The 27,306-nt window shown below is 42.0% G+C and overlaps 4 protein-coding genes across 12 annotated transcripts in view; 1 reads left to right on the top strand and 3 right to left on the bottom strand.

Annotated features, from left to right (window-relative positions):
* Positions 1–6,081, bottom strand: part of LOC139756863 (uncharacterized) — a 206,994-nt gene extending 200,913 nt beyond the window's left edge. For 5 of the 9 annotated variants that reach the window (XM_071676700.1, XM_071676701.1, XM_071676703.1 and 2 more), the window contains exons 1-4: positions 6,013–6,081; positions 4,583–5,005; positions 1,769–1,896; positions 1,444–1,464 (exon numbers count right to left, since the gene is read on the bottom strand). In XM_071676700.1, coding sequence (XP_071532801.1) covers positions 1,444–1,464; positions 1,769–1,896; positions 4,583–4,667 — 234 coding nt within the window. In that variant the 5' untranslated portion in view covers positions 4,668–5,005; positions 6,013–6,081. The remainder of the gene's footprint in view (positions 1–1,443; positions 1,465–1,768; positions 1,897–4,582; positions 5,006–6,012) is intronic. The other 4 variants (XM_071676702.1, XM_071676705.1, XM_071676707.1 and 1 more) reach the window with 1 other exon arrangement.
* A 5,265-nt stretch (positions 6,082–11,346) lies between these two features.
* LOC139756686 (uncharacterized) lies at positions 11,347–14,233 on the bottom strand. The gene is made up of 3 exons (XM_071676341.1): positions 14,208–14,233; positions 13,849–14,061; positions 11,347–13,598 (listed from the first exon to the last, which is right to left on the bottom strand). The coding sequence occupies exons 1-3, from the start codon at positions 14,211–14,213 to the stop codon at positions 11,739–11,741; spliced, it is 2,079 nt and encodes a 692-aa protein (XP_071532442.1). The 5' UTR covers positions 14,214–14,233; the 3' UTR covers positions 11,347–11,738.
* Positions 14,234–19,158: 4,925 nt separating this feature from the next.
* On the top strand, positions 19,159–21,319 carry LOC139756685 (uncharacterized). Its single transcript, XM_071676340.1, has 3 exons — positions 19,159–19,301; positions 19,447–19,659; positions 19,926–21,319. The coding sequence occupies exons 1-3, from the start codon at positions 19,296–19,298 to the stop codon at positions 21,171–21,173; spliced, it is 1,467 nt and encodes a 488-aa protein (XP_071532441.1). The 5' UTR covers positions 19,159–19,295; the 3' UTR covers positions 21,174–21,319.
* A 5,482-nt stretch (positions 21,320–26,801) lies between these two features.
* Positions 26,802–27,306, bottom strand: part of LOC139756862 (uncharacterized) — a 2,288-nt gene continuing 1,783 nt past the window's right edge. The window contains exon 3 of the mRNA XM_071676699.1: positions 26,802–27,306. This exon is cut by the window's right edge and continues 879 nt beyond it. Within this exon, the coding sequence (XP_071532800.1) occupies positions 26,938–27,306 (369 nt within the window). The 3' untranslated portion in view covers positions 26,802–26,937.

The raw sequence follows: 27,306 nt of genomic DNA, 5'->3' as shown, positions 1-27,306 counted from the left end.
TCCCTTGGCCATCAATTCCCCTCCCTAGTCTCCGAGCATGAGCCCCAAGGGAGGCACTAAAACCCGGCTGTCTCCTATCTTCCCCGTCAAAGGCCCTTCCACTAGGAATAAACACTGAATTACGTTAGAACAGTTAAACGCACTCTCACGGAAATTCTAAGCACTTCTAGTTGTTTGAAGCAATTTTCTAATACATTCAGCACTAAGAGCTTACGACATCCTTTCAAAGAATTCATACATTGGGTGGCTAAAAACGTACTTGTCTAATAAGGCCAAAACAGCTCGAGTGGTTATACACGAATTCTTCTAGTGGAATGAAATGCGAGTGTCAAAAACGCACTCTTCTAATAAATTCATACGGTCGGGGTGGTAAAATGCTTTCTACCATTTATTTTCAGAGACGCTGGTTGAATGCACTCCTCTTATGAAGCTACCCAATTATTAACTGCACAGTTCTAATGAATTAAAACATTTCGAGTTGTTAGAAAAGCACTCTTCAAATCACTCTCAACCTCGAGTGGTTAAGCGCACTCTTCAAATGATTATAAACCAGGAAAAATAAATCAAAATGAGAAACTCAAGAGGAATTCAACACTTTCCATGCAGAGTTCAGGGCGAACTCGGCAAACAACAATGATGAAAATTTAAATTTTATATTCAATTATTTATTCAACCTGAGGTTCACAGAGGTGAGTGATCCTACTATTTCAAAATTCATAAACTTCATACGTGTAAAAAAGTGTGCATCGAAAGTTGCTTCCAGTTAAAAACAATAATACAAATACGAATGAGCTAAAATTTACAGCTTCAAATATCCACTTGTTTGCGATGCAAATGGAGGTCAAACCCGTTCCAAAAAAAAAAAAAAAAAAAAAGATCGAAAAAAACACACTGGAAAAACAATTTCAACCAAAGCGAAACTAAACCTATCCAAATTCGCTGGATGTCCGGGACGGTGACAACAACACGATTGGTCATTGTTCTCCAACGAGCTACCGGCATTTCCTCCCACAAATCTAAAAGTTTAGGTTGAGCTACTTCAAGGATGTATCTGCCAATGGCGCTGGATTGTCCCGGGGACTGACTGGTGGCGGGTACAATGCACGGAACAATATCCATGGACAGAAACAAGTCACAAAAGCAGCCCGACCTGAAAGTGTTCATTTCAGAGCATAAAAAGTTCAACTTTCCTGTTACACACGTAACCAGCAAACCGAGGCTTAATCTATATAATAATACCAATGAGTATCTTTGCGAATACTTTCACGAGAATAAAACAATCAACTATTTCTATTTTCTCACAAACTCTTTAATCTAATCCAGCATCACATTCTGCGAGAAAGTTTCTGAAAGCATTCACACATAAAAACTTTTGCTGGCATTTTACTGTGTACAATCCTTTTTTTTCGTCCCAAAGGAAGAGAAAATGTCTCATGCATTTACCTGTAATCCTGAGTCAGAGCGCTGCTTGCAAGAAAACAAAAATCATCGTTCTGAGTAACCCGACATTAAACATCTGGATGACATTATCAAAGACAACCACTTTCTAATCGGCTATCGTGGCTTCATCAGTGAGGCTGGCCGATTATAACAAACATTTACCATGAATCAGATTGTGCGACCTTATGCCAACTACATTGTTCTCAAAAATACATTCATGACGCATTGTTCTCAAGTTACAAAGACACTATAGGACCGTGGAGACACATGGAAACAGTTTGTCCACTGCAGTATTTCACCAAACGAGTATTGGAAGTCTGGCACGTACCTTGAATCCTCGAGATCGTTTGCAGCAGACGCACGCCAGGAGGGTGGTGACGGAGGAGAGCATTGCGGCGACGCCGACGGTGGCGTGGACGTAGTCCCTACTACTCCAGCCATCCTCCCTGCCCGAGCCTACAAGAGCAAGAACAGACCACATTATCACCCGAGACTGAACATTAGGCGGGATCTCATCCACATCATGCATACACACATGAACAGTAATTCTAAAAAACAGTAATATACGTACCGCTACCGCAGCCATGTAAAACTATGCAAAACATACCTTTGCGAATGTACGCCTGTAATATCAGCGACAATAGTAAGCTAGATATTTAAAACAAAAGGCAATCAAGCGGATAAAAATAAAAGATATGAAATAGGGGAAGTGACGAAACTGGTTAAAAACAATAAGAGTTGTGAACGAATGATACAAGGTGACTGAAGAAACAGCAATTGTACAGATCATTGAAAAGTTCAAGAAATGTGTCAGTCTAAGAGGTGAGGCAGAGCGAATGTATAATTCCCACTCCTTAGATATCAACAAATAATCACACACACACAATACGTACAGTAACTGTGTGTAGGATTTTTTTTGACCGTGTCCAACTATCTAATCATACGGGTTATAAGAATGACCAGCAACTTGATAAATGATTTTACGTACAACACGATCTCAAGTTCTCCTTTACCGTATTACATATTCAATGGAGGTAAACCTGTATTCCCTTCGTTAATGACACGTGGCACTTTATACCCGCCTCTGAGCTGAACTACTGACCTACATCTCATTAAGTGAAAATAACCGTGCTGTCAAACCAAGACACTATTTCCTAATCCTGTATCAATAAGAATGGTCATACATGGTAATCATATTTCCTTTACACGTCTCGCACGCTGCAAGTGCTTCACTGGATTTCTCAAGCCGACCTGCAGCTTAGCGGGACATGCCAGCAAACCTACAGTGGCGCCTTGTGGTCGTATGCCCTTTCAATGGCTACTCATGGTAGAGGGCAGAGGATAGTGAGGAGGAGGAGGAGGAGGGATGTGAGAGAAACTGATGAGGAACTTACATAAAAGGCTGTTCCATTGATTTACAGATACGAAGTCTACAAGGTCGTCCTTAACTACCAATATGAGAGAGAGAGAGAGAGAGAGAGAGAGAGAGAGAGAGAGAGAGAGAGAGAGAGAGAGAGAGAGAGAGAGAGAGAGAGATTTGTTTGACAATTTGAAAGTAGCGCAGACCAAGTTCTGGTATTCACTATGATCTATTTGAGTATATTACAACGAGTGCATAGCGCTTGAACAAACCAACCATGCTCATGGTTAACAACTGCACATTTTCAGTTATGATGCTTACCGCCATATCAAACTAACTTCATGACAGTGGGTCACTATGTTGCTGATTACTCTAGTATCATGAATAATAGTACTTGATCTCCTGTAATACAGAGGATTAAAAGTTTACAAAAAATACAGTACATTACTGTGCTATGCAACTGTCATCGATATACCAAATCCAAAACAAACTCATGAATGATTCCTTAAAATAACATACAGAGGAGGGTAAATACGCTGTTATGACAAAATAAAGATTTCAGTGTATGGAAGACATTAGCTGAGCTTTGGTGATTTAACAACTCCAACAGGGGACCTGATGCACTTCATCTGGGTATCATTATCAAATTTCCCTTTGGTTAAAGTTCCAACTTGCATTATGCCACACGTTAAAAACTTTTATGTTTATGGCTTAAAATCCCGGAGCACAGGCTACAAAGGCTTGTGACTTATCTTAATGACATCTGAATCCTCAGCATTTCACTTAACGCTGAGAGTGAACACAACGTCCGTCTCTGGAAAGCGCTATCTCTCTGACAAGGCAAATCGCGGAGGCAAAATATTTACAATAACATGGCCTTCAGGAATAATGCGAAAAACAAGTATGAGTGCATGACCAAGTTTGCTCTAAAGACAATTTATAAGGGAGACGGTCGCTTTAAGCAAGTCTACAACAAACTGGTCGGTGAAACTAAATTGCTCAATAACAGCTGTAACAAAAGTGATGTAATATATTCAGGTTTCAGCAAAAGTAATGAGAGGCAACAGAACTTGGAAGAAGGAAAAGAAAGTCCATGTAAAGACAAAGAGCAACAATGAACGAAATCATTTCATCTCTGGAAGTGCCTGTTTAAATAGAAAATTTCCTCTAAACTAATTACAATACAAACGCTTTAAATGACAAACTCAGTAAACACAACTATCTGGTCTTTTCAATCTCTGTCAGCATACAATAAACTGAGCCTCTCAATTACCTCGAAATCCACCCAGATATTCCTATCACGCGCTTTATCCAACTTTATGAGAAGTCTTTTAGAACAGACACAAAGTCTTTTCTCATTAAACCCATTCTCAAACACCAAATGGTAAAGTGAATTTTACTTAATACAATAATGTGAACACATGACGTTACACCAAGCATATAATCATTAGGTAAACTTCCACCTCAGATATACATATGATTATTCATGAACAGATGAAATGCAAGAGAAAAATTGATGCTACTTTTTCATTATACTTATGAACTCTAGTATAAAATATAATCATCTGGAATCTTGAAAGTTCAGAAACTACTTTTGTTCAAATACAAAGGATTGATTTTTTCTACATCTGGCACTCTACCAAATCACAAAGGTTGGGTACATGCAGAAGCAACCTATGCCATTCATCAGATAAATCAACAAAAGAAAGGGAGCGATAACAGAAGTTTAATATAAAGATAATTTGTTTCTTATACAAGACACAACGTGAATATATGCCTCACCTTCAGGCGCTATAGGGTATGCGAGGACTTGGTACACACACACAGCTGCCACGATACAGACAGCAGCTACGTATTGCAACCCCATTTTTGATATCACAGGTAATTTCAAGAGGATAAACTGCGACGAATTACAAGGAAAGGCTCCGTGAACCTTTCTAATTGCTCACAGCACATCATCATCTCACTTAAATTTCAATCTTCAATATTTCATCCATACTAAATTCAAATACTCTCACCAAAATTATAATATAAAACATCACTTTGCCCTGAACACTTCACATTATACATTTTTGTTGGTATTTTGTTTCAAAATAAATCACGTCCACAAGGACTGATCACTGGTAATGGTATGATATTTTCAGTGTGAGTATAAGCTTGCTGCATCTGATATTCACTTGCAGGCTCCCAATTATAACAAATAATCTGGAAAAAAAATAAATTATAATTAGACATTGCGTAAGACCATACAACTGCATACATCACTATATATATATATATATATATATATATATATATATATATATATATATATATATATATACAAAAATATAATTTTCTACAAGGTATGTCAGTAACACCAATCATATACACATGCCCTTGCTTACAAAGAAAAACTTTGGTTCATTATCATTTGATTTGCAAGTATAAATACATATGACTGCCTTGCAAAGCTAAAAATTGAAGATACATTGAGGGAAAACTAATCATATTCAAATCACTTCTACAAAAGCTTGAGATCCTTTTTTTTCCCCTCCTAATACTTCACAATACCAGAAAACTGATTTAACAAACTTCAACGGTCTTAATGTAACCGTAATTCAAAAAAGAAACTGTCTTCCTACTTTTCAACAGAGTCTATTCATACACTTAGTTACAAAGCCAACCCAAGTCTCCTCTTTCTGACACAATTTGTCTTAAAAGTGCACTTCATTCATCTAAAACTCTATCAATCTGGCCACTTGACAACGTCCGTGTGCCAAGCTGAGCGGCCGTTAACCTCCTTAGTACGACAGTACGGCCCTCAGAGTCGTACCGACGTGCTCAAGGGGTTATGCATGACTCATGACTTGCCTGAGCACCGCCTCCTGCTGGTTGGTTATTGCCTAACTGCCTTCAAACTCCTACATCCCTTTACTTTAAAAAAAAAAAAAGGTATTCCTCTTCACTTTTCTCGTGACTAATATACTCAAAACTACAATTGTTAGAGGTCTGTACTAACTATATTATCTTAACACAAAACAACTTTGAATATAAAAAAAAAAATCAAACTTTCGAGTTCTGATTAACAGTCACCGTTAAGTTCCACATATTCGGTCTCATTCTAGCACGTCCTTTCAATTTTCTTACAACGTCACTTCATCATTGACAACTTAACGACACACCACAATGAAAAATCACAGGAAATATAAAACTATCAGAGTACGGCATACCTAACGAAACGGCAGCGCGAAATACCACCTCTCACGGCCACACAAACACCTGCACTGACTGTTTACAACGGTGCTGCCAGAGACGAGTAACCAGTGATGCCAGAACCCAGACATCCGAATACCTTCTCCTCGCTCACATCTAGCGAAGTCACTAATAATTCAAACAGGTAAATAAACTAAAGTGAGAATATATCTACTCAAGTTTGCAAATATATTAAACGTTTTGAGAACTATCTATCTTTTAAAAACGCAATAATAAGCAATATCTATGTTTGTTTTAGCTGAGGACATTTAAATATACCGCCAAGAGAGTTACCATCTGACATTTGGTAACATTGGATTTCCGTTTAAATGTCAATCTCGTACGAATCACAAACATTGTCGTACATTATCTAACTTCCAGTCTCCCATTTCATGAATGCATGATTTATTTTATAAATTCTGTTCTTTTTTACACAAAATTTACGGACAATGAACCAGATTTTTGTAAAAGCAGCCTAGGAAGGACCAACAGATGGGCGACAGATAACCTTCTGCCTCTCTGTTACGTCCCCGGTGGCAAAATAGTTCGCCGGAAGAGGGAAAATTTAAAACCTCTCTCGATCTACATACAAATGACTCCCCAGTCCTGCTGCGTCGCACATCACAGGTGGCCCAGGGGAACCTCAGCTCTCTCTCTATGTGATATTTCCCCGACGCACAGCGTAATGATTATAAGCTCCAAACAACTAGTACTACAAACGTGATTAACAATTCATAAGACATAAAAGTGAGTTAGAAATACCATGGGAGCAGACAACGAAAAGGTTGGAGATTGTAGGGTTAAATTACTAAAAAAAATACCAAATAGAGTATAAAAAAGACAAAGATTTAATTGCCCTAGAACCAAAGATATCATTTATTTCCATAATTTCATTTTTGGCAATTAAAATGACTTTTGGGAGCTTATTTGATTTGAACATTTATTTGTAATGCCTTCAAAATATATACTAAAGATACGTGTAATCATACAACATGGATATACATATAGATGTATACATATTGCATACTTACAGGAAGGCTTCGTCGTAGACCAATAATTTCAAGTTTTCTGTATCTTATCTTTTCAACATATATACTTTATGTCTATACATCATATGTATACATATACGTACTTTTAGGCCCATCCTAACACTATTCTTGTCCTAATATCCAATAATAACACTGATATCTTTTATAATCCTTTAAGCATGGTGAATAAAATGCATACAGTTCTTATATGTTTCAAATTGTGCAAGTTTCCCTTACATATGCAACAAGTAGGAAGGCCTCGGACACATTAAACTATCTAAACAAGCTTCAGGCAGTTAAGCTCTCTCGTTAAAGCCATCAAGAATGATGTACTAGAGCATTTCTAGCGTCATCATCTATATAATCAAAGTGAACATGTTAGCTAGCCTAGCAAACTACGAACATCCTTATATAAAAAAAAAAAAGATCGCTTAACCATATTACAGAAAACCAGAAGCGACATTGGAAGTAGATCTTCGCTTAACATTTGACCAAGCGTTCTCCTTCTTTTCTTTTCTTATCATAGTTCGATTTTATGATAATCTATAAACATGTCCAATGATTTAGGTCGTTTCTAATCTTACATTAAAAAAAGATATGATGATTTCACTGGGTCGTTCATACTGGGTGTTGGCTGAACGGATCCAGTGTATGTATACATGAGTCCAGCTCCTCCGCCTCCCTCCCTCCCTCCTCCAGTAATATTTATAGGGCATTAGGGCCTCGCAGTTCTTGCTAATGGACGAATATGGAAGCCTGGACTCACAGCCAACCTCAGACAGGGATGCTCTATTGAGTTTCGAAGTCTCTTCTTCGGCGTAAGAATAGTGAAAATAGGGTCATACTGATGTAGACTAATTTTGTAAAATAAAACAAAAGGAGGAAGTGTATATAAACATACTATCACCCCGCCTCTCAATGGCGCGAGCCTTAGCAACAGTAACGCCTTTAAGTAGTGCTCCAACGGAACACCAGAAGAGCCCCAGAATGGTATGTGGTCCTGCCAGTAACCACGTCAGAGATGCTTAACCAACACTTCAACACGACCTTCTCCAGCCCGGCCGGCGGCCGCAGCTTAGCCACACCAGGAACTGGCCTCCCATCCTGTCATTAATACAAGGTCTTCAGGAAAGCATTAATCACAAATGATGTCAATAACCATGAGAATTTCCCTTGTGTTGAAACGTATTTAAGAATTTCGCTTTGATGACTGTAAACAGGTATTTAAGAATATGGATTTAATGACTATCGATAGACACAAGTAGTTGTGTCAGGAACTGTAAAACACATCAACTAACACAGTTCAGGAAGACAGATATAATTCTGTATCATAAGTTTGAGGAAACATAGGGTTTGTGCTTTACGACAAATCTTTCCTTTCTTCCTCTTTATTCAAAAAAAGAAAAATTATGTCTATAAGAAGTATAGAATTGTTTAGATCTTCCATTTTATGAAATTTAAGACTATCATTTCTGATAATGGTAAACATTCATGTCCTTTATGGAATACTAATTTCAAAATGATAGAGAATACTGAACGTGGTCAAGAATAGCATAGATACCCCTGTACATAAGAGAAAATGATATGAAAGAAGTCCACAGAAAATGTATATCAGGGGATAGACAAATGTATATTCCCTCGAAGCTTACTTCCCATGGTCACCGTAAACAAGCTCATCTTTAACAGTTTTCTCTCGTCCTTTTCTCAATAAAAGATAAACTGTAACCACTGGTTTGTTTTAGAAAAAGATAAAACCACTGAATAATCACCCAAGAGGTATTTGACACGGCAACGTACATTATCTTTTAAAGAGTGTCACACATGACACGGGCACAACATGCCCCAGTCATGGTGATCTGCGACGGAGAAAACAGTGTAAGAAAAAGTGAATGAAATTCATCAAAACGTATCAGTTCTTGTAGACCAAACTTTAGACAACAGTCATCATACGTAGCTTGACATGGCAACGGACCTGAAGCCACACAATAGTGAATTTAGTGTACCACTAAAATGCAAGAGTTACTGATTTCTATAGACAGGATTTCTTTCTTGTCGATTCATCTAATCGATTCTGTTGTGGTAAACTGCAGGAGGATGAGGTGCCCAACATGCTTTATGGCCGTGTTGGCTTAGTGGATATTTACCGATGGTCATGACGCCACTAAACTGTTCAAGAAACATATTCCTCATCTTAAAGTAACGATCTCACGAGCTCTCATTTATTGTTGGAACCCTCTAACCCCATGAAGGAAACGTGGATTATTATATATAGAACTCACTCTCCCATACTAGTTATTAGTGCCACGAAATCAATTCATCTACTGATTCTTTCTCCTTTTATTCATTTCGTGAAACTTGAGCAACGAAATGGACGAATCATCATCGTCAGCAGTTTAGAAACATCTGAAAATTTCTACATTTACTTCAGGGGTGGAGTATGGTCAATGAGCATTAATCTACCTAGACAAGGGATTATGTTTTGTTTAAGAGGTGTAGCAGTTAAATCCAACTGAATTGACTGATCACAGCCCACTAGGGTAGTCCTGTACCTGTGAGTGGGAAAGACACAACTCGAAGGCACTAATTAGCTGCCCAAAGAAGGCAGGGTAGGCCCAGCAAGCCACTGGTGGATATATCACTCTCAAGGGTAAGAGAGATGTGTGGAAATAAAAAGAGCGTGGTTGAGAGAGCAGAAGAGGGTGTTTTGAAATGGTTTGGGCACATGGAGAGGATGAGTGAGGAAAGATTGACCAAGAGGATATATATGTCGGAGGTGGAGGGAATGAGGAGAAGTGGGAGACCAAATTGGAGGTGGAAAGATGGAGTGAAAAAGATTTTGAGTGATCGGGGCCTGAACATGCAGGAGGGTGAAAGGCGGGCAAGGAATAGAGTGAATTGGATCGATGTGGTATACCGGGGTCGACGTGCTGTCAATGGATTGAATCAGGGCATGTGAAGCGTCTGGGGTAAACTATGGAAAGTTCTGTGGGGCCTGGAAAGGGAGCTGTGGTTTCGGGCATTATTGCATGACAGCTAGAGACTGAGTGTGAACGAATGGGGTCTTTGTTGTCTTTTCCTAGCGCTACCTCGCACACATGAGGGGGGAGGGGGATGTTATTCCATGTGTGGCGAGGTGGCGATGGGAATGAATAAAGGCAGTGTGAATTGTGTGCATGTGTATATATGTATGTGTATATATATGTGTACATTGAGATGTATGGGTATGTATATTTGCGTGTGTGGACGTGTATGTATATACATGTGTATGGGGGTGGGTTGGGCCATTTCTTTCGTCTGTTTCCTTGCGCTACCTCGCAAACGCGGGAGACAGCGACAAAGCAAATAATAAATAAACATATACAGGACCAGAGGAGATGTCTTTCGACTATGTTATTCACGAAGATCTGTCAAATAATGAGTACCGTTCTTATTTGATATTGCATTTCACTGTAGGTGTAACATAACTCCTCAATCAAATTTCATCAAATAATTACCTAAATACCGGAAACTAGCCCATAGTGTTGTCGTTTGATTTTTTGAACGTTTTCTCTTACAAGAAAGATCGTATACAGAGAAAATGATTTCTTCTTAGGGGTAAGTATTGTATTAATCAAGCAATTTGGAGAATCGACAAAAGGAACAATTTCTTCGTTCTGATATCTTAGGTGAAGGATAATTATCAATCAATAAAAGCATATCATGCTAGATATTCATACAAGAATCTAACCTTAAAGAAAATGTCGTACGATTTCAATCACGCGCTATCTAACATTTATTGAAACTTGTGCGTTAAGAAATCCCGAATACAATCTCAGAGCAAGATCATGGCCTCAGTTTTCTGGGATAACAGCGGGATTCTGGACATATACTGTATGTTGTATTAAACAACGATCACGGGTCACTATCATGTTGGTCTGATTCAAACACTGCGCAATGCCATCAAGGAGAAACAACAGGAAATGTTGAGCAAAGGTGTGTGATCTTGTTCTGTCACAATGCATTAGTTCATTAGTCCAACGGTATTCGATCCTGTGGTGTTGAGCAACTCCACCACCATCTTTACCTGGCTAGTGAAACCTGGTTTGACTAGAAGTTGGATGACACATAAGATTGGCGCTACGAAGTTGAAGGACAGCTGGGCCAAGTAACCTGAGGTCGGAGGTAATAATATTGATAAAGAATAATAATTGTTTCTCTTTTTATTTCATATTCAGTTATCAAAACTACTTGACTATCCCCTCTTATTTGTACGAGCTACAGTAATTCCTATCATTTTATGGTGTGGTTATAACTAATAATCAGTCTTATCATGGTCGTGCATATAAAATTTTTTGGAAAATCAATAAATACATAAATATCTTACGAAAACAACAACAGGATTGAAGGAAGAATTAGGGTATATAAAATTTCTTTATAACAGATGCCAACAATGATTTCAGGGTTGCTTATGCCTTCGGCAGAAACCCAAACAAACTGATTATAATAGTCATTCAGCTGACACTCGATTCCAACTGAAAATACAAGCGTGTAGTATTCTGGAGGAGTGACATCCAGCTGTTGAACTAGCAAGGAACCTTTCCAGGATGTTCGCTAGCAAAATTGATCGCTAGGTCGTAGGTTAAAGACTGTACATCGAAGTCGTCGTTTCGTTTCGTCAAGAGCACCAGTGGTTTAGCCTACTGCCCAGCCAGGACGACGCTGACGGGCGAATAATCTGGGTTGGAACGATTTTGTGCCTCGTTTTCCTTGTTTTCCTCGTATCGAGTCTCGCTGCTCTGGGAAAACTGAGGAGTCTGGATCTGGCCTTCCGTCTGAGGACTGTTTCGTTCCCTGGAATACTGGGAGTTCCTGCCCCTGCCAGAGTCACTGGAAGAATAGCGGTTGAGCTGGTTGCGGTTCTGGTTGCGCTGGTTGATGCTTGTCCCATAACGCTGGGTGTTTTGGTCATTAAACTGGTCGCTAGTATAATGGTTGTTGTCGCTAGTATACTGGTTGTTGTTGCTAGTATACTGGTTGTTGTTGCTAGTATACTGGCTGTCTGCTTGGTTCCTGTTGGCGCCGTATCGCTGGTAGTTGGTTATATCGACAGAGCTCTTGAGGATGACACCAGAACCAGGCACCGTACTGAATTGGGAGAGTTTTTGGTTCTGCTGCTGCTGCTGCTGCTGGAACTGGTTTCGGCTGCCCCGTTGATTCTGGAATTCATTACGGTAATTCTCTTGATCCTGGAACTGGTTTTGCGGGTTTTGTTGGTTCTGGAGCTGGAAGCGGTCGCCTTTCTGGTTCTGGAGCTGGAAGCGGTCGCCTTGCTGGTTCTGGAACTGGAAGCGGTCGCCTTGTCGGTTCTGGAGCTGGAAGCGGTCGCCTTGCTGGTTCTGGAACTGGAAGCGGTCGCCTTGCTGGTTCTGGAGCTGGAAGCGGTCGCCTTGCTGGTTCTGGAGCTGGAAGCGGTCGCCTTGCTGGTTCTGGAGCTGGAAGCGGTCGCCTTGTCGGTTCTGGAGCTGGAAGCGGTCGCCTTGCTGGTTTTGGAACTGGAAGCGGTCGCCTTGTCGGTTCTGGAGCTGGAAGCGGTTGCCTTGTCGGTTCTGGAGCTGGAAGCGGTCACCTTGCTGGTTCTGGAACTGGAAGCGGTCGCCTTGTCGGTTCTGGGGCTGGAAGCGGTCGCCTTGCTGGTTCTGGAACTGGAGGCGGTCGCCTTGGTTCTGTGGTAGAGAGCGGTCACCTTGCTGGTATTGGAATCGTTCCCAGTTAGCTTGTTGGTCGAGCTGGAATCGGTCGATCTGTTGATTCCGAAGCTGGAAGCTGCTGTCTTGCTGGTCCTCGGGCCGAACACGGTCATCCTGCTGGTTCTGTAACTGGAAGTGGTCGTCTTGCTGGTTCTGTAGCCGTGCACGGTCAGCTTGTTGGCTCTGGAACTGGAATCTGTCGACATGTTGGTTCTTGAACTGGAAACGGCTACTTTGCTGATTCTGGATCCTGCCAAAGTTAGACTGCTGCTTTTGGAGTTGGCTGCGATAAGTCTGTTGATTCTGGAATTCGTTTTGGTAGCTCTGTTGGTTCTGGAAGAAGTTGTTGCGTTCGTTCTGGGGCGCGCGGCGAGTGTTCTGTGCATTGTAGAACCGATCCTGATCATTGAGCTGATTTTGGAATTGAATTCTGTTAATTTGTTCGTTCTGGAATCTGCTGTTGTCGGTTCGCTGGTTCAAGAACTGGTTGCGGTTCTGTTGGGTCAAGTAGTTGCTGTTCTGTTGGTTTGTCAACTGGTTTCGACTATACTGTTGACTCTGGAACTGGTTGCGGCTCTCTTGGCGGTACTGGTCTCGGCTCTGGAAGCCTTCAGCACCGAAATTCTTGATGACAGATGCCTGGAATCCAGTACCGGGAGCCACAGAGTAGTCGACGACGCGCACAGACCCGTCCGGGTCGTTGACGCTGTACTGACCCACCACCACGTCACCCCGACGCTCCTCCCGGGCAGACTTCTTGTCCCCAGTGGACCTGGCGTCAACCTCGTACGCCCACGAGTACTCCGGGATCTGCAACCCAAACCCAAGTTACCTGGTGCACAATGGAAACTGGAACTGGTGGTCGGTCTATGTGTATAGCTACTGACGCTGGAAACAAAGTTGATAATCTCATAGCTTAAGTTAGAGTTGAGAAAATCACTATCAAGTTCCCTATTTTCGTCATGCTTATTTTCTAGTTATGTGGGAGAGAGAGAGAAAGTCTTCATCTTATTGATACTGAGGCGTCCCACAAGGGGAGGCGAGACACAAGGGGACTCACAGGGTCGTTAAAGGCGACTTCGCCCAAGCTGTAGGCCCTGGCCGACTCCTCAGAACGTTGTTTGAAGTTCTGAGAGAAGGTTTGGTGGTTCTCCAGGAGCTCCGGAGAAGGCGTCAGGCCCTGCTCCACATGAACCCCTCGTGAGTCCAACACAAAGGAGCCATCTTGTGCCCACGCCCGGGCCACTACACTCACCAACACAATCAGAAACACCTGGAGGAGGAGGACACAGTGGATGAACAGAATGTGATCAACAGAAGATCTGTAAACCGCAGGTGGATATAGAACATCTTATGACGTCTTACTCTGGTGGCAAATCTATCAGAGGTCACTTCTTGGTAGGTATGTGTGTGGCTCACCTTCATGGTGTGGGTCCAGGAGACGACTGGTGCCAGCGGCGGCTTGGCTCAGGTATATATGGTGGTGATGAGGTAACCTGACCCCCGTGACCTTGAGCCATGACTTCAGGACTTGGCTCAGTAACGTGAGAGGTAGCCACGGGAGGAACTGGTAAGATTGTCGGAATACGCGGTTTGAGCTAGTCTTGCCCAGAACCACTCTGGACTGTTTTTGCTTTTTCCTCTCCTCATCAATTTCATAAACATTTACAGTTTTCTTGATCTTCCTCCTACTGAACACCGTCAAGCAAGCACCTCGGCTCTCTAGATGGGGTTTTCATCGACCCCCTTTCACGTCCCCGACTATAACCTTCACTCACGATTGTGATACAGAGGTGAGCTCTGTCCTTACCCGCACACTAACACACCTGTTGTAGACCTCACGGATCCTGAATCTCTGAAACTTGATGTCATCTGGTTTTCGATCCGTCTCCCAACGACCAGCATTTTTCCCTCTGCTACACCTACTGCTCTCCGTGTACACCTACAGATCTGTGTAATCTTCTTCGGGGGTTTGTATTCTCACTTCGAGGTCGTGACGTCCTCAAGCTGATATCCTCTAGTTAGGTAGATTTCAACCCACACTTTGAGAGGAATGGTCTAAGTCCTTACCACTGAGTTGATGTAGGGAGGGCGGGCGGGTTTGCGGAAGCCCCCACGTTTTCCCAGTCTTCATGACCTGAAGAGGATTACCAACCATCGCAACCATCATTCCAGACTGTCAAGACCACTGTCCCGACACCAGGTCTGCTTCCTCACCCTTCCCTCTTCCTCCTCAACTCTACAGCCACACATTCCTGCCCCCAAGTGGTTCATCTGACCACACGTCCTGCAGCCACACATTCCTGCCCCCAAGTGGTTCATCTGACCACACGTCCTGGAGACGTCACTCTACTCACAGCACCTCCTGGGGGCTGCTTTCCTCCCAATGGCAGCAATGGTATTCTAACATCCATAGTAACCTGACACATACAGTTTTAACTTTCTTTAACTTATCACCTCTTCTCGGGTGGTTCTTCTGTCTTCGCTGGCCCTATAGCCAAGGTTGTTGTGGGAAAGGACGCATATATATCCACTTATCTATGACTACGTCTTCTACAGATTCGTGGCTTAACCGCTCCTGTTCTAAGGGACATTAAGGCAAGAGACTGCGCGTTTTGAAGAGGGTGTGTCTCTGGTCTTGCGCCTGTGCTTGCTCGTCTGTTTTCGATCGTTTGAAAACCAAAACTTTTCCTCCTTGGAAACATTCATTGTTATGGCCTTTGCTAAAGACAAAGGTTAGAACCCTTTTAACTAGACATGGGTGACTGTTCTAATCCTTCCAATTACTGTATTGTTTGTCTTACTTTTGTTGTTTGCAAAGCTTTCGGGTCTTTCCTCAAGGGCATTGTCACTTCGAGACACGCATGCGCAAAGAATAAATAGTTTAGTATAAATTTTATGTTCTCTGACGCGTTGATATTGTCTACATTTAAAATTTAAGTTCAAGAAACATTGATTGATATGAAAAGGACATAAAAAATGTGATCTGTTGTTATTGCCTGTAAGTGACGAAAGAAAAAAACGACCTTTGAATATAATATTAAAAGAAAACTGAAAAGAGAACGTAGTTAAAAACTTGGATATATGTCTCAGAAAAAAAATCGACTTGTAAATTGAATTAACTTTTGAAACAATCGACATTTACAACTCTTCTAAAAAGTATGTCGATCTAACTTTTACAAATAAAGTGGGGCAAGGAAAGTACGAATTTACCACACACACACACACACACACACGTACGAGGGAACCCGTCGGGTGGGTGGGTAGTGAGGGTCGAGACATACGCGTCACCATAACGAAACAGGACGTATTACCTGAGGAATGTGGCACACTACCTCACCCTTACCTTAACCCAACCCTTTATCTAATACCATTACAGCGACGACGTCCCTTGATAAACACGAGTTGCGATTCAGTGTCGCTCATCCATAATTCTGCTGTTATACCAGAACCACAGATGCGTATGTCTTGGGAGAGGAAGTAAGAATTTAGATATAGACAGTAAGTATTTAGATATAGAATATCTAATAGTATAGAATGCTTGATTATAGTTATCTACTAAATCGAACAAGACAGCTAGATCTGATGACATCTCTTTCACAACAATGGGAGTTGGAGGAGTTCAGTGAGTAAACAGCATTGTCTATCGCCATTATCTTTATCAAATCGCGATGGGAAAGGAACATTCTCATGACTGAACACCGGCTATTGTGGCACCCGTTTTCTAAAAAAAAAAAAAAAAGAGGGTGGAATAGAAAATGTACTTTGAGCTACCCGTCACATGAACCGTAATTCGGTTCGAAGATAGAAGAATGAAAAAGATACTTAGGATATAAGTGTAAGGTGTTCATATCATAAACTGGTAATGTGATTATCAAAATGGGTTTCGTATTAGACTAAGTCATGTTTAATAAATCTAACAGAATTCTACAGTCACATATATCACAACAGAGATGTTTCAAAATATCCGTACATGATGAATACTTTAAGGTCTTCTTGTTTAGTTATCCTTTCCCTGCCACATTTAGCACTGTGAGTTCAGAACACTTCCACACTTGTCCAGTAAATAAACTTCTCATGAACCATTTGGTCTCCTGTTCTCTGATCTTCCCACGTACACCTATCCTAGCTGGCTCATCTCCCGCTGTCTTCTCGAATTCTGGTCAGGCTTCAGTATTTTTCAATCATTTTTTTTTATTTTGGTACTCAAGCTACAGCTGATGTATCTTTATATATCCCAACCTGATCCTTCATGGTGGAAGGAAAGGGGGTTCCAACACGTTTGCTCTGTAGTTATAGCATTTACAACAGACTCCTTCACATCCTCATGTATAGATCACAGACTCCTGGATATCCTATAGACTACAGCTGCTTAATTAGGACTGTTCCTATTGGAATGATGTCTGCTCTTACCTTCTTCCCAGATACCATCATCATTACTGACTTTATGACTCTTATAACTTTATGACTTTATGACTCTTAGAACTTTATAACTTTTTTCAGTGTTCCACTATACATCTACTGATCCTCCTCTAAGTTGCAATGATTCGAGCATCATCCGTTGAGGTAAAGATATCTATGATCACATTTCTTCCAAGGATCACTCGAATGCTCTTCCACTGTGTCCAGAACTTGGCCCATTGATGGAGAGAACAGGAGTGGCACCAGGATACTTCCCTGCCTCACACCGCTTACTGTCGAACAATTAGAGTTCCCGGCCAACAAGGCGTCCAAAAGCTTCAGCAAAAGTCGGGTTCACCTCACTGGCAGGTCTACGGTAACACGACACCTGGCAACACTGCCGTGTCGGATGTCAAGAACATTTGTGTTGTTCTGTGTGTTTCTATCTGACTGTGTTGTGAGGTCTAGGTGTTCGTCCTCTCCCACCTGATCACGCTTCGAACCTGGTAAGCAAGATGTAACTCTATATTTATATCTATCCTTATATCTATCTATCAATATATAGGAAGGAGTACTTACTTTTTTCTATGTGGCAAAGGTCCGGACGAAATGCTTCATTTAGAATAACGAAATAGAAAAATGAATAGATAAATGAGTGTACACATAACAATTTCTTTCAGGCTGATGCGAGCTCTCAAAATAACCAGAAAAAATAACTGTTTCAAGTTAATACAAGAAATAACTTTATGAAATGCCACCAATCACAGACGAACTGTACAAGGAATCCGTTTTCTTTCATGGGAGATTTACAATACACAGAGACGAGAGAGGTACCGTACGAACCAAAGCTTGTCAGAGCCACTCAGGGGAAGCCTGGCTCTCGCAAGGGCCGGGTGGGATAAAAAAAAAACACACGCTAAACCCCTAGGCCTAGTGCATAGGTCCCTCACCACCAACGGGCCGCCCTAGAGCATAGGGCTTGCACCTCCTGAGTTGTAGGGTGTTTAAATCTCAAACAACAAAGCTTGTGGTGGTGGTCCAGGCTCGGACAACGCACGGTCCGACCTAATTCACACTGTTGGTTAAGTATGGCTGAGTCGATTACACATTATTTAGGCTACTTAGGTCTTGAGTGCAGTTGTGCACTTGGTTACCGTACGCGAATGACATAGAACTATCACCCCCCCTAAACTGCAAGGCCGGATTTCAACTTACTTATTTCAAATGCCTCTAGTAATGATATAAATTACTATATAAACTTGCCGTCTGCAGAATTTAGGCCCATGTTATCATCATTTACCGAACTGCCAACCAAAAATACCTTGGCTGATGTCATCTTCCGTTGTAGTCACGTCACTAACAAGCTAACCACATTAGGGCTTCATTATATGTAGTTCACAGAAGATTGCAATCAATTCTCGACTGTATGAGTAAGAATCTTGATTCAATGTAAGATCACTGTTGTACTGGAGACTGACACACAAACATATCCTGTTTACGTGCAGTGGAAATGCATTTCAAGCCACTTGTGGAGCGCTCATGGACGTGGTGGTCACACTTTATAAGCGAAAAGAAAAATAAACCCTTCAAAACAACAATGATATCAGAAATAACTAAATCCGTTTATCAATGTCATCTACGATAGAGACGCGATAGGCAAGGCCAGGCTGTGCGACGGTAACGTCAACAACTTAAATCAAAAGTCTGGTAATTATATTTCAACAGATAAGACTCGACAACAATGCTCACATTGTAGGAGACTTCGACTGATAATGTGATGGTTGGGGAGGACACGAAGGGTAAAAAGACCTAGTACATGTAACAGTGTGTGATCGCCTCTCCCAGTAACAGAGGGAGGACAAGTGAGTGATAGAACAAACAAACTCTTAAAACCAACGGATGATATTCCACTTGATATGGGGACCTAGTTTCTCAGCCCTTCCATAGACGTGTGACCCGTCTAGCAAGAAGTGTCGAGGCTGTTGACCTTGTGGGTCGGGGTTATGTTGGGCGGGTCACGGGGGGGTGTTCAGGTTACCTCATCACCACCATATATATACCTGAGCCAAGCCATCGCTAACACCAGTCGTCTCCTGGATCCACATCATGAAGGTGAGACAAACACACACATCCCTAATAAGAAATGACTCTCTGATACATTTGCCCATAGAGAAAGATATCTTGTATCTACCTAAGGTTTACACATTTTCTGTTGTTTGCATTCTTGTTCATCTACTGTGTCCTCCTCCTCCTCCAGGTGTTTCTGGTTGTGTTGGTGAGTGTAGTGGCCCGGGCGTGGGCACAAGATGGCTCCTTTGTGTTGGACTCACGAGGGGTCCATGTGGAGCAGGGCCTGACGCCTTCTCCGGAGCTCCTGGAGAACCACCAAGCCTTCTCTCAGAACTTCAAACAACGTTCTGAGGAGTCGGCCAGGGCCTACAGCCTGGGCGAGGTCGCCTTCAACGACCCTGTGAGTCCCCTTGTGTTTAGCCTCCCCTTGTTCGACGCCTCAGTATCAATAAGATGAAGACTCTCTCTGTCTCTCTCTCTCTCTCTCTTTCCCACATAACTCGAAAATAAGTATGATGAAAATAGGGAATTTGATAGTGATTTTCTCTACTCTAACTTAAACTATGAGATTATCAACTTTGTTTCCAGCGTCAGTAGCTATACACATAGACCGACCACCAGTTCCAGTTTCCATTGTGCACCAGGTAACGTGGATTTGGGTTGCAGATCCCGGAGTACTCGTGGGCGTACGAGGTTGACGCCAGGTCCACTGGGGACAAGAAGTCTGCCCGGGAGGAGCGTCGGGGTGACGTGGTGGTGGGTCAGTACAGCGTCAACGACCCCGACGGGTCTGTGCGTGTCGTCGACTACTCTGTGGCTCCCGGTACTGGATTCCAGGCAACTGTCAGCAAGCAATACGGTGTTGAAGGTTTCCAGAGCCGAGACCAGTACCTCCAAGAGAGCCGCAACCAGTTCCAGAACCAACAGTATAGTCGCAACCAGTTTCTCAACCAAGAGAACAGCGACCGGTTCCAGCAGAACCGGAACCAGTACCAGGAAGGCCGCGACCAGTTCCTGAACCAAAAGAACCGCAACCAGTATTCTCTTAATGCCATCCAGTATTCACAGGCTAATAACCAGTACCGCCAGAACCAGAACCAGTACCAGCAGAACCAAGACCAACAGAGCAGCAACCAGTACCAACAGAACCCTAACCAGTACCAAGGCAGACGCAGCCAATACCAACAAAACCGGAACCAGTACCAGCAGAACCAAGATCAGGAGACCCGCACCCAATATTCTCAGAACCGCAACCAATATCAACAGAACCAGTACAACCAGATCAACAACCAGTACCAAGGAACCCGCAACCAGTACCAGCAGAACCAGAACCAGTACCAACAACGACGCAACCAGTACCAACAGAACTTCAACCAGTATCAACAGAACCAGAACCAGTATCAACAGAACCAGAACCAGTATCAACAGAACCAGAACCAGTATCAACGAAACGTCAACCAGTACCAGTTGAACCGTAACCAGTACCAGTCCAGTGACAACCAGTACACCCAAACTAACCAACCTAACGAGTTTAACTACAACAGTTACAACTCCCAGCGGTATGGCACCAATAACAACTACAACTACAACAGATACAACCAAAATTACCAGCGGAACTACAACAACCTGTACAACCGCGATCAGAACCAACAGTACCAACTTTCCCGGTATTCCCAGAACCAGTACAACCGTCGTGACAACCAATTCAACAACCAACGCACCTCCAGTATCAACCAGTTCAACCGCAACCAAGACACCCGCCTCAGCAACCAGTACAACCTGAACCGGTATGGTAGCCTCAACAGGGTGACGAACCCCGTGGTTCAAAGACTTTCGGTGAACCGGGAGAACCCAAACCAACAGAACCAAGATTACTCGTCTGTTAGCGTCCTTCTGGCTGGCAACCGCTCCTGAGAACCACAGATCAGAACCATCTGCTGACGAACTGGATAAGCCCGAACACTGACAAGCCTTTATGATAACTCTGTCTTTCTGTTCATAGTAGATTATATCCTATGAATATCTTATTTTTACATATTCAATAAACTACAGCACATGAATGGTCTTGATTTTATTATTTCCATGTACCGTAAAGACCTTTCTCCTTACATCGAGTCCAAATATAACCTTAAGTCATTACAAGATGTATTTATAGACGAAAGATCTAATAATCACACTACAATCACAGTCCTCTGATGTACTAAGAATCAACTGACATAGGGTAAAATTTCTCCCAAAACATATGTGGTAAGAACATACAAACTTTACATGAAGCGACCCCTAAGTCTACTTTCTTAAAAATGGGGACGATGCGAGGGATTACATTTCTATAGCGTTCGTGGATTATGAGGATTTCCGTGGATCAGTTCGCATCGGGAAACGACCAAGATTTGGGATTATTTTTCTTCATTGAAAGTATGTATTCTCAGACACTGACTTGTTCTCGAGTAGAATACTAAGTGCAGCCCATGTTGATTATAGCAAGGCTAGGCTGGCCCCATTTTCCGACACCCACCACAGACCATATTGCTGTTGGTAGAGGTAGGCTAGCATTTGGCGGCCATCATCTAGGGCTAGGCTAGCCATACTGTGTTTGGTGCCCATTGCTAAGGCTAGGCTTGGCTAGCCACACAGTGTTTGGTGCCCATTCTAAGGCTAGGCTTGGCTAGCCACACAGTGTTTGGTGCCCATCATCTGCGTCTAGGCTAGGCTAGCCACACTGTGTCTCGCCCCATCACCAACCCTAGACCATAGTGATACCATAGCCTCACTATATAGATTTCTATATTAGATATATACCATCGAAACATAAAATCCTTGTCATGGTTCAGGGTTCGTCAGCAGATGGTTCCGATATGTGGTTCTCAGGAGCTGTTGCCAGCCAGAAGGACGCTAACAGACGAGTAACCTTGGTTCTATTCGCTTTGGTTCTCCCGGTTCACCTAAGATCATGAATTTTCATTACTTATAAGCTCTGATAGTGAGAACTGCAATACCATGTTTTCGGAAAAAGATGCCCAAATTAAATCTATATCAAAATATACAATTGATATGATGTTCCCACACTAGTCCAGTCTAAAGACCTGTTTCCAGTCCTTGATACATCTTCAATAAAGACAGAGGAATGATTAAGTATTAATGAATATTTTGCGTCAGCAATAAATATCTTACGTCACTAAAAACAGAGGAACGATTACGTATCAGTAAATATTTTGCGTCAGCAAGGAATATCGTACCTCACTAAAGACAGAGGAATGATTACGTATCAGTGAATATTTTGCGTCACCAATGAATATCTTACGTCATCAGTGATGCACAACATTTTTCGTATGAATCCATTGTAAAATGATAACTAATGAAATAAGTAAGATAAGAATAATTTCGTCAACATTCTTGTTGTTCTATTTATAACGATAGCGTAATTTCTCCCATCGTTCTTTTCACCAACATTCCAAGAAAAAGTTGCGTTTATTATCGATCTTTCTCCCACGAATGTTCTTTGCCTTATTCCATGACAGAAAGAAAAACGTCCTGCGTTTAGCAACATTTCTTCAATATCACCATAGGCCCGCCATCTAACTGCTCCGTCTAGTAAGCCAACGAGAGCATCTAAGAGATTCTAAATAACTTAACAACGTTTGTAGCGAGGATGCGACAGTTTGGAGAGAGACAAAACGTTTTAGAGAAAAAGACAGATGAATACATACGTAGTAGCGGATGACGGTCAATACTGGCATACATTATCGGGTATTGATAAGGTGGGTGATATGGAGAACTACAAGCTACTGATAATAGTTACGAATTCCTACTACGCACGTACACCACCCGTGTATGTATGTATATATATATATATATATATATATATATATATATATATATATATATATATATATATATATATATATATATATTCCTATGAGTCCACGGGCAAAAATGGACCACGCGCAAAAATTGTGATCCTTTCCAATATATATATATATATATATATATATATATATATATATATATATATATATATATATATATATATATATCATACAAAGCTCCATCAGCCAGGATCGAACCTGGGACCCCTTGTGCAGGGGGTCCCAGGTTCGATCCTGGCTGATGGAGCTTTGTATGTTCTATGAAGGTGCGCGTTCATATACACTTTATTCGTATATATATATATATATATATATATATATATATATATATATATATATATATATTTATTTATTTATTCATCTATATTTATTTTGCTTTGTCGCTGTCTCCCGCGTTTGCGAGGTAGCGCAAGGAAACAGACGAAAGAAATGGCCCAACCCACCCCCATACACAATGTATATACATACACGTCCACACACGCAAATATGCATACCTATACATCTCAATGTACACATATATATACACACAGAGACACACACATATATACCCATGCACACAATTCACACTGTCTGCCTTTATTCATTCCCATCGCCACTTCGCCACACATGGAATACCATCCCCCTCCCCCCTCATGTGTGCGAGGTAGCACTAGGAAAAGACAACAAAGGCCCCATTCGTTCACACTCAGTCTCTAGCTGTCATGCAATAATGCCCGAAACCACAGCTCCCTTTCCACATCCAGGTCCCACACAACTTTCCATGGTTTACCCCAGGCGCTTCACATGCCCTGATTCAATCCACTGACAGCACGTCAACCCCGGTATACCACATTGATCCAATTCACTCTATTCCTTGCCCCCCTTTCACCCTCCTGCATGTTCAGGCCCCGATCACACAAAATCTTTTTCACTCCATCTTTCCACCTCCAATTTGGTCTCCCACTTCTCCTCGTTCCCTCCACCTCCGACACATATATCCTCTTGGTCAATCTTTCCTCACTCATTCTCTCCATGTGTCCAAACCATTTCAGAACACCCTCTTCTGCTCTCTCAACCACGCTCTTATTATTTCCACACATCTCTCTTACCCTTACATTACTTACTCGATCAAACCACCTCACTCCACACATTGTCCTCAAACATCTCATTTCCAGCACATCTACCCTCCTGCGCACAACTCTATCCATAGCCCACGCCTCGCAACCATACAACATTGTTGGAACCACTATTCCTTCAAACATACCCATTTTTGCTTTCCGAGATAATGTTCTCGACTTCCACACATTCTTCAAGGCTCCCAGGATTTTCGCCCCCTCCCCCACCCTATGATTCACTTCCGCTTCCATGGTTCCATCCGCTGCCAGATCCACTCCCAGATATCTAAAACACTTTACTTCCTCCAGTTTTTCTCCATTCAAACTTACCTCCCAATTGACTTGACCCTCAACCCTACTGTACCTAATTACCTTGCTCTTATTCACATTTACTCCTAACTTTCTTCTTTCACACACTTTACCAAACTCAGTCACCAGCTTCTGCAGTTTCTCACATGAATCAGCCACCAGCGCTGTATCATCAGCGAACAACAACTGACTCACTTCCCAAGCTCTCTCATCCACAACAGACTTCATACTTGCCCCTCTTTCCAAAACTCTTGCATTCACCTCCCTAACAACCCCATCCATAAACAAATTAAACAACCATGGAGACATCACACACCCCTGCCGCAAACCTACATTCACTGAGAACCAATCACTTTCCTCTCTTCCTACACGTACACATGCCTTACATCCTCGATAAAAACTTTTCACTGCTTCTAACAACTTGCCTCCCACACCATATATTCTTAATACCTTCCACAGAGCATCTCTCTCAACTCTATCATATGCATTCTCCAGATCCATAAATGCTACATACAAATCCATTTGCTTTTCTAAGTATTTCTCACATACATTCTTCAAAGCAAACACCTGATCCACACATCCTCTACCACTTCTGAAACCACACTGCTCTTCCCCAATCTGATGCTCTGTACATGCCTTCACCCTCTCAATCAATACCCTCCCATATAATTTACCAGGAATACTCAACAAACTTATACCTCTGTAATTTGAGCACTCACTCTTATCCCCTTTGCCTTTGTACAATGGCACTCTGCACGCATTCCGCCAATCCTCAGGCACCTCACCATGAGTCATACATACATTGAATAACCTTACCAACCAGTCAACAATACAGTCACCCCCTTTTTTAATAAATTCCACTGCAGTACCATCCAAACCTGCCGCCTTGCCGTCTTTCATCTTCCGCAAAGCTTTTACTACCTCTTCTCTGTTTACCAAATCATTTTCCCTAACCCTCTCACTTTGCACACCACCTCGACCAAAACACCCTATATCTGCCACTCTATCATCAAAACATTCAACAAACCTTCAAAATACTCAAATACTCACTCCATCTCCTTCTCACATCACCACTACTTGTTATCACCTCCCCATTTGCACCCTTCACTGCAGTTCCCATTTGCTCCCTTGTCTTACGCACTTTATTTCCCTCCTTCCAGAACATCTTTTTATTCTCCCTAAAATTTAATGATACTCCCTCACCCCAACTCTCATTTGCCCTCTTTTTCACCTCTTGCACCTTTCTCTTGACCTCCTGTCTCTTTCTTTTATGCATCTCCCACTCAATTGCATTTTTTCCCTGCAAAAATCGTCCAAATGCCTCTCTCTTCTCTTTCACTAATTGTCTTACTTCTTCATCCCACCACTCACTACCCTTTCTAATCAACCCACCTCCCACTCTTCTCATGCCACAAGCATCTTTTGCGCAATCCATCACTGATTCCCTAAATACATCCCATTCCTCCCCCACTTCCCTTACTTCCATTGTTCTCACCTTTTTCCATTCTGTACTCAGTCTCTCCTGGTACTTCCTCACACAAGTCTCCTTCCCAAGCTCACTTACTCTCACCACCCTCTTCACCCCAACATTCTCTCTTCTTTTCTGAAAACCCATACAAATCTTCACCTTAGCTTCCACAAGATAATGATCAGACATCCCTCCAGTTGCACCTCTCATCACATTAACATCCAAAAGTCTCTCTTTCGTGCGCCTGTCAATTAACACGTAATCCAATAACGCTCACCAGCTTATATATATATATATATATATATATATATATATATATATATATATATATATATATATATATATATACATATACATATATATATATATATATATATATATATATATATATATATATATATCAGACGCATTATTACAATTCCATCCCCATTTGGGGTCTTGAATACTTTCATATCCCCTTCGTTCTTATACCGACGGTTAATTCTAAGCTAGTTCACAGTTTCCCGCGAACTGAGTGAGCGCTCAGCCAGGAACATCCACTTTCTTGTTATCATGTACCGAAACTAGATTCTCCTCACCACGGCTAAGCCCCACAGACCTCTCCGTGATGTCCCCACACCACTTCATATATTCCCTGGAAGCCAACGTGACAGCACGTCGCCCCCTGTATACCACATCACTCAAATTCGTGCATTGCCATGCACGGCTGTTTTTTCTTTCCTAGCGGGAGCGACTGGACATCATCGCCATCCTGGATAAAACCTTTTAGTTGCTTTATGACGAAGATTAGAATAATAAATGCATAGCTCTTGCTCTGATTTATTTAGAGAAAATACATATAAATTTCCAAATTATTATATATATATACTATCAAAACATAAAATCCTTGTCAGTGTTCGGGCTTATCCAGTTCGTCAGCAGATGGTTTCAGTCTGTGGTTCTCAGGAGCGGTTGCCAGCCAGAAGGACGCTAACAGACGAGTAATCTTGGTTCTGTTGGTTTGGGTTCTCCCGGTTCACCGAAAGTCTTTGAACCAGGGGGTTCGTCACCCTGTTGAGGCTACCATACCGGTTCAGGTTGTACTGGTTGCTGAGGCGGGTGTCTTGGTTGCGGTTGAACTGGTTGATACTGGAGGTGCGTTGGTTGTTGAATTGGTTGTCACGACGGTTGTACTGGTTCTGGGAATACCGGGAAAGTTGATACTGTTGGTTCTGATCGCGGTTGTACAGGTTGTTGTAGTTCCGCTGGTAATTTTGGTTGTATCTGTTGTAGTTGTAGTTGTTATTGGTGCCATACCGCTGGGAGTTGTA

The sequence above is a fragment of the Panulirus ornatus genome, chromosome 23, assembly GCF_036320965.1.
Source record: "Panulirus ornatus isolate Po-2019 chromosome 23, ASM3632096v1, whole genome shotgun sequence".
NCBI lineage: Eukaryota > Metazoa > Arthropoda > Malacostraca > Decapoda > Palinuridae > Panulirus > Panulirus ornatus.
This window is presented reverse-complemented; position numbering and strand designations above follow the sequence as displayed.

Coding starts and splice junctions, on each gene's coding strand:
- LOC139756686 (XM_071676341.1), bottom strand. Junction 13,599..13,848: donor AAGTCGCCTTTAACGACCCT/GTGAGTCCCCTT, acceptor TTTGGGTTGCAG/ATCCCGGAGTACTCGTGGGC.
- LOC139756685 (XM_071676340.1), top strand. Junction 19,660..19,925: donor AGGTCGCCTTCAACGACCCT/GTGAGTCCCCTT, acceptor TTTGGGTTGCAG/ATCCCGGAGTACTCGTGGGC.